The 7,759-nt window shown below is 47.5% G+C and overlaps 1 protein-coding gene across 1 annotated transcript; it reads left to right on the forward strand.

Moving 5' to 3' along the window:
• The first annotated feature begins 294 nt into the window (after positions 1–294).
• Tp53i3 (tumor protein p53 inducible protein 3) lies at positions 295–7,759 on the forward strand. The gene is made up of 5 exons (XM_059248512.1): positions 295–766; positions 3,508–3,775; positions 5,087–5,296; positions 6,778–6,974; positions 7,486–7,759. Exons 1-5 carry the CDS (start codon positions 614–616, stop codon positions 7,666–7,668), a joined length of 1,011 nt encoding a protein of 336 aa, XP_059104495.1. The 5' UTR covers positions 295–613; the 3' UTR covers positions 7,669–7,759.

A 7,759-nucleotide genomic window follows, 5' to 3' on the forward strand; every position in this document is an offset into this window, starting at 1 on the left:
GAGCCTGGCTTGATCGGAAAATGGACGTATCTGGATCTTAGGTTGCAGCTGAGCCTACGTCGTCTGTAAAGAGGGAAGTTCTGTCTTATGAGAGCTGGGGCAGCTTCCAATGTCCCCTAAGCTGGGGAAAAGAATATCCAAACCACCACTCTGTCGCTTTGCATTTTAAAGGGTGAAAAGGACAAGAGATTGGGTTGGCTCCTTTAGGTCCCACCCCTTGGACCGCTCAGAGTTCAGGCATTCATTCCAGGGACAGCTGAGGGCGGGTCCCTTGGCTCTAGGGTGCGGCCACCAGCACCCTAAGGAGCCAAGACGGGCAGTACCTGCTGAACCAGCTTAGTTAAATTGTTCCCATGGCCTGAAGGGGCCTGTCGACAGGACTGGAGATTCCAACCCAGAAACAGGGTAATTTGTTGCAGCCGTTCAGTGTTTCCAGCCCTGGACCGCAATTAAAACCGTGTCTTTCGGGACCAAGAGCCAGTGTGTAGGGATTGCAGGGTCCTGGGAGACAGGATCCAGGATCTGAGCCAGCGGTCACCTGTAGTGGGCGCCGCACAGGGGTGTCCTACCCTTCTTTTCTTCAGCAACTTGGGTTTTTCTGCTTGACTGCCCGATGTTCTCAGACAGCATGCTGGCGGTGCACTTTGACCAGCTAGGGGGACCAGAAAACCTCTACCTGAAGGAGGTGCCCAAGCCGAGCCCAGGAGAGGGTGAAGTCCTCCTGAAGGTAGCAGCCAGCGCCCTGAACAGGGCTGACTTACTCCAGGTACCCAGGGGCTCCAAGGGTCAGTGCAGGGCGGGCTCCAGGGCTCAACCTCTGTCTTCAGCGAAGGGACCAGACAGAGCAAACAAGGATTGGGATGTTGCCCGCAGCACCCGTTAGAACAGCTGTGCTGGGGTTGTGCGACTCAAAGCCAAGTAGCCACTTTGTTTCCATAAATGAGGGGGATGTGCTGAGGGTGTAGCTCATTGGGAGAGCCTCTGCCTACCACGCTCCAGGCCCTGGGTGATGCTCCACAACAAAACAAAAACAAGGGTGTTCGCAAAGCAGAATCCACTATGTAACACTCATTATCTTCCCTGGCATCCCGGAAAGCAGCAGGGAAGCACCGTTTGTTGACACCGGGAGGGGGTGGGGGATGGAGGGGACGGGGTACACCTGCCCCTAATAAACTCTTCAGACAAGCCTATTTATATTTTACAGATAAAGTCTCAGAGGAAGACCTAGAACACAGTTAGACACCGTCCCTTCAGATTCCCACCCCAGGTTTCATAAATGTCTTATCTAAACCGCTGTGCCCACGGAACCCAGATTAGAACAAAGTGCTTGTTAATTAAACTTTGGTTAGGATTTTCTCACAGGCCGTGGATTTAACCCATTCGAAGCACAGTTAGCCTGCCACGCCCCCCCCTTTTTTTTTTTAACAGACTCTTTTGAAAATAGGCTGGCTTCCAGGTAGCATAGGAGCAGCCAAGGAAGCAAACTGTGTGCACCCATGTGGACTGATTAATAAGTTATAATGTAAATAACCTCTCCCCGATACTCCTGCAAGTAACCCAAAGAAATTCACTGGCCCAGAAAAAAAAAAGTTATAGTCCGATCATAAGATAGAGTGCTGACAGGCAACTTTCATTTATTTATTGTTTTAATTTTTCACTTTAAAAATTGTTTGAATAATCTTAATGATAATAATAAGAAGAAATTAAAAATAAAATAATAATGAAAAGTTGTTTTAACCCCACGTAGCCCAGGATGGTCTCAAACTTGAGACCTTCCCAACTCAGTCTCCAGAATGCTGACATCATAAACGTGCTCCACCGAGGCAGCCTACAATTTTAAGAATGGATGATCCCAGCACTGTAGAGGTTGAAGCGGGAGGACTGCCTCAAGTTTGAGGCCAGCCTGGGCTACAAAGAAAGACCTAGTGGTGGGGGGCTGGGGGAGGGGCGGGGGCGGTTAAACTAACAGCTACAGAGATGAAATGAAGCAGGGCCAGGGGCATAACTGTGGTAGAATATTTGCCCACCGTGCTCAAGGGCCTCAGCACCACTCAAGCAGACAAAAAGACGCAGATGTATACAAGGAAGGAAGGAAGGAAGGAAGGGTGAGGCGTAGCTCAGTCGGCAGCGTGCCTGCCTAGCTTGCGAAGCTCGGGGTTTGAGCTCCAGCACCGCACAGTACTGCATACCCCAGCCCAGTACTTCCTTCACAGCTGAGTTAGTTGAGATCAATTAGAAATGTACATCAGGGATCGGGACAATGACTCCATTGGTGAACTGCTGACGGAGCATGCATGAAGACCTGAGTTTGGACCGCCAGCACAATCATTAAAAGCCAGGTGTGCGGGCTGGAGAGACGGCTCAGCTGTTAAGAGCACCGGCTGTTCTTCCAGAGGACCTGGGTTCAATTCCCAGCACCCACGTGGCAGCTCACAGCTCTCTGTAACTCCAGTTCCAGGGTATCTGGCATCCTCCACAGATGTACATGTAGGCAAAACACAACTTCACATAAAATAAAAATAAATAAATCTTAAAACAAACGAACAGGTGTGTGCCTGTCATCCCAGAGACAAGAGAATCCCCCAGAGACAGGTGAATCCCTGGGGCTTGCTGGCCTGCCAATCTAGTTGAACAAGTAATTCTAGTTTCAGTGAGAGACCCTGTGTCAGAATATAAGGTAGAGAGCCACTGAGGAAGGCACTCAGTATTGACCTGTGGATTCCATGTGCATGCCACACACATATGTGCATGTACACACACAGAAAGAAATGTGCATCCAAATCAACTGGCGAACTTTTTAAAATTAACATGGCAGGGCCAGGCAATTATAGTTTGAAATAGTTTTTGATGTAAAACTCCAGTTAGGTCCTTGTGGTCTAAAGCTTTTGAGACCCGGGGTAAGTACAGTCTGTCATTCAATAAATATCTATAATTGACCTATAATTTTGCCCCTAGTCTCTCTAATAATTTACTTTGCAATCTTGGACAAGCCATTTCCCCACCCTGGTCTCTTGCTTTCTTTGTACAGTAAAGGGCTTGAGTAAAGCAACGAGCTGAGGACTCTACTAGTTACAGCTGATGTTTGTGACCTGTAGCCTTTTATTTACACAAACTAAGCCATCTCCCTCTCCTTTTTCCTTACTTATAAAACTGCACTTCACTGGGCAGTGGTGGCGCACACCTTTGATCCCAGCACTTGGGAGGCAGAGGCAGGCTAATCTCTCTGAGTTCGAGGACAGCCTGGTCTACAGAGTGAATTCTAGGACAGCTGGGGCTACACAGAGAAACACTGTCTCAAAAAACAAAAACAAAGCAAAACAAAAACAAAAACAAAAAAAAACCAACAACAACAAAAAGACTTAAAAAAAAAAACCAAAACAAAAACAGACTTCATCCTGATTTTTTTTTTCCCTCTGAGAAAAGGAAGAGCCATTGGAGAGGGGCCAGGGATGGTGACACACAGATTCCAGCTCATGCTCCCTACTTACTGTGCCTCTCTTTCTGCAGAGAGTGGGCCAGTATGCCCCACCCCCAGGAGCCAGTAGCATTTTGGGACTTGAAGCATCGGGACAAGTGGCTGAGCTGGGGCCTGGCTGCCAGGGACACTGGAAGGTCGGGGATTTGGCCATGGCTTTGCTGCCTGGGGGAGGCCAAGCTCAGTACGTCACTGTTCATGAAGATCTCCTTATGCCTATCCCGGAAGGACTGACCCTGAATCAAGCTGCAGCCATCCCAGAGGCCTGGATTACTGCCTTTCAGCTCTTACATCTCGTAGGTGAGGGTGCCTGACACTCACTTCATACAGCAAGGCTCACTCCCCAGTGAGCCAACCTCCCCAAACCCCAGCAGTCCTCCGGGATACCCAGTACCCAGCACCCTACCTTGCTGCATCACTAACACAGCGAGGCCATCAAACCATGTTAAAATGGCTTGATATTGGGGGCAGGGTGAGAACCATGGTTAGCAGATAGGAGGTCTAGGAACATCTTAACACAAGACCTGGGAGCAATCTGCACCTCAGGTCACGTGGACTTCTCTATGAGGCCCAGTGCAACAGAAGAGGCCGACTAGGAATGTATCTCAGTGGTAGAGCATTTTCCTAGCATGCTCAGGGGCCTGCGCTAGATCCTCAGCTTTGAAAGAGAAAGGAAGGAAGGAAAAAGAAAGAAATATAGCCATAGAATTTTGGAGAATAGCTCTATTTCGAACAGCAGCTGAAGTCTGAGGTGGGAAAACCTGATGTGAGCAAGGGTCGCTGGAGACGGTTATTAGGAACAAAATGACTTGAGCCATGGTAGATGCATCAAGGCAGGCCAAGAAAGCTCAAGGTGAAGGCAGCTGCTCCACTCAGAATGAGGGATGGTTGTTATCATTTGTAAAAAGATGATGCCGGACGATGGTGGCGCACGCCTTTAATCCCAGCACTGGGGGGGGGGGGGCGGCAGAGGCAGGTGGATCTCTGTGAGTTCGAGGCCAGCTTGGGCTACAGAGTGAGTTCCAGGACAGGCTCCAAAACTGCACAGAGAAACCTTGTCTCAAAAAAAAAAAAAAAAAAAAAATAAGACATTGGGCAGATTGAAGACCTTGAATGCCAGACTGTTTGGACTCAGTGCAAAGCCAAAAGGTCGCTTTGCATTTTGAGAAAAAAAGACAATAAAGAAAGCTCCATTTGGATTGGAGGAGTCTGATGTCCATGTGTGACACTGGATCGGTGAGACCAGCGAAAGCCAGATTGAGGCTGAAGAAAGACTGACTTCAAGTGATGACAATGGAGTGGGGGTTATTCTTGCTTTAAAAAGTGTGTATGTAGATATATGCATTTGGGTGGTGTTATTTCGTATTTCGAATAGAGATACTGGATATGGCTACCAATAGTTTCGTTTAGCCCATTTTCCACCTGATCAGAGACAGTAAAGAAAAAAAGAAAAGAGAGGGAGAAAGAGAGACAGAGATAGAGAACTGTCAATGTGTCCCTTCAGAAAGCAAGATATTTGGCATCTGGTCCAAAAGTCAAGTGAGGTAGACAGGCTATTTAGTTGGACAGAAGCATTGGCAGGTTCCACAGTGTCTATACTTTTCATCACAGGCCACGTTCAGGTTGGAGACTTAGTGCTGATCCACGCAGGATCAAGTGGTGTGGGCACAGCTGCCATCCAGCTGACTCGGAAGGCTGGCGCTATTCCTCTGGTTACAGCCGGCTCCCCGCATAAGCTTCAAATGGCGGAAAAGCTTGGGGCTGCTGCTGGATTCAATTATAGAGAAGATTTTTCTGAAGCGACATTGAGAGTCACTAACGGTAAGTCATTCCTTCTACAACTCAGCAGACAAAAAAAAAAAAAAAAAAAAAAAGATTAAACGAAATCTTCGTCTCCATGGTTGCCAGCGTGCTGGGTCAGTCTAGACTTTGCTGGAAGGACTACCGTTGCCCTGGCCAAACTGGTGTGACCTGGTGTTTGAATACTAGAGACTGGCAGCCAGCACAGGGGTCTAAGGTTATTTCAGTGTCGTCCATGTCCATGCAGGGCAAGAACTCCGTCACTAAGAGCTACATCCCTAACCCACAATGTGCATTCTTGCAGGCGACATGGTTCAAACTTGTTTAGAAACTGCATAACCACACAGAGTTGACCTAGAATTTATCCAGGGCCCATTCTTCCCAAACAGCCACTCTGGAGTGAGTTAACAGGAAGCCTGCAGCACAGACCAATCCAGAGATGGTCAAAGTAGGGCTAGGGTGAGAACCCCGTAAGCAGGTGTGTGTGTGTGTGTGTGTGTGTGTGTGTGTGTGTGTGTATTCCAATGACAAATCTGGAGTTTTTTGAAGACAGGGTTTCATGTTTCCAGGCTGGACTCAAACTCTCTATAGCTGAGAGTGACCTTGAACTTCTGATTCTCCCATCTCTATCTTCTGAGTGCTGGGATTACCGACGTACACCACCTTGTCGGGTTTATGTGATTCTGGGTGCCAAGCCCAGGGCTTTATGCATGTTAGGCCGACACTCTACCAACTGAGCTACATCTTAGCTCAAACCTGTGGTTTTTTATTTTTTCATTCATCTTTTTCTATTATCCTGTGGGTAGAAAAGGAGAGCTGAGAACAAAGTTAGCAAGCTGTGACTCTGATAAGCCAGCGCAGACCCTCTAACTTAGAGGTGGACAATCAGTCTGCTCTGTAGCCCAGTGTAGACTTCCTCTTTTCTACTCCTACTCGTGCCTGGTGCCAAAGGAACTGTATTATTTGGGAGATGAGGTCAGATACCAGGTTTTGGAGTAGTTGCTTCCCTCCTGCTATGAAGAGGTAGGGAACAGGGACTCATAAAAGATGCACTCACTATATTACACATGCTATTATAGAGTGCTATTATGTAATTCCGTTTACAACAATATTTCTATGGCCAACATTTTTTAGTTCCAACTGCACTTGCATTGGCACTTGTACTGATTTGTTATTTTGGTTTTTTTTGTTTGTTTGTTTGTTTTGTTTTTTCTGGAGCCGAGGACCGAACCCAGGGCCTTGCGCTTGCCAGGCAAGCGCTCTACTACTGAGCTAAATCCCCAACCCCTTGATTTGTTATTTTGAGGCAAGGTCTCACTCTGTACCCCAGGCTAGCCTCGAGCTTGAGATCCTCCTGCCTCAACCTCCAAGTGCTGGTATTACACGCATGCGCCGCCACACCTACATTTATTTTTACCCACATATCCACAAATACACCATGAAATCTTATTTGTACCAGTTTTTGTGTCTAACATTATTGTCCATCTTTCCCCCTTTGAAAGGTGTTGGAGTGGATCTTATTCTAGACTGCATAGGCGGATCCTATTGGGAGAAGAATATCAACTGCCTGGCTCTGGATGGTCGCTGGGTTGTCTACGGTTTAATAGGAGGAGGGGACGTCAGTGGGCCCCTGCTTTCAAAACTACTCTTTAAGCGAGGGAGTCTGATCACTAGTTTGTTGCGATCTAGGGATAATAAGGTAAGCAATGAGTGAAAAAAAAAAAATGTGACTGTCACCCAGAAAACTGTGTTGGTACATACCCAATCATAGCTCACCCTAGGGAGCCTATAAGGAAACCTGCCATCTTGTGGACAGACGTGTTCAGAGGACTAATTCAGATGAGCCAACAGAAGCCTCTGGTATCTCCCATACTTACACACACACACACACACACACACACACACACACACACACACACACGCACGCACGCATACTTTCTATCAGGATGAACAAAACATCGGCCGTAGTATTAAGTCTTCAAATAGGTCCAAGGCTTTGTTTTCAGGGTAGACCTCTTCTCAGTGTACTAAGAAAGCCTATTCGGTAAATAAGTCGTGCCTTCAACAAATGTATGCTTCTAAAGTCTTCTGTAGCATTCTAGCAGGTGCCAGCTTTGGGAGTGTTTCAGATGCTCAGACAGCATTAAGGCTAAACAGGATGGGGGATGGCAGGGTAAGGCCTCTGTTCAAGTTGATGTTTTTTTTCTTAGTACAAACAGACAGTGGTGAAAACTTTCACGGAGCAGATTCTGCCCTACTTCTCCAAGGACAGCCCCCAACCTCTGCTGCCGGTTCTGGACAGAGTCTACCAGGCGACCGATATTCGAGCGGCCCACGAGTACATGGAGGCTAACAAGAACGTGGGCAAGATCATCTTGGAGCTGCCCCAGTGAAGGAAGACTCCAGAGCAAATTTGGAGTGGGTTCTTCTCCCAGGTCCGCCCCTGTAAAGCTGTTCTAACGAAATAAAAAGAGTGTATATGAA

This window comes from Peromyscus eremicus, chromosome 22 (assembly GCF_949786415.1).
Source record: "Peromyscus eremicus chromosome 22, PerEre_H2_v1, whole genome shotgun sequence".
NCBI lineage: Eukaryota > Metazoa > Chordata > Mammalia > Rodentia > Cricetidae > Peromyscus > Peromyscus eremicus.

What these genes read in the sequence shown, in the direction of transcription:
- Tp53i3 (XM_059248512.1), top strand. Translation starts at nt 614, where the DNA reads ATGTTCTCAGACAGCATGCTGGCGGTGCACTTTGACCAGCTAGGGGGA. An exon ending in TCAGCTCTTACATCTCGTAG is followed by an intron (nt 3,776 to 5,086) that starts GTGAGGGTGCCT and finishes TTTTCATCACAG; the next exon opens with GCCACGTTCAGGTTGGAGAC. An exon ending in TGCGATCTAGGGATAATAAG is followed by an intron (nt 6,975 to 7,485) that starts GTAAGCAATGAG and finishes TTTTTTTCTTAG; the next exon opens with TACAAACAGACAGTGGTGAA.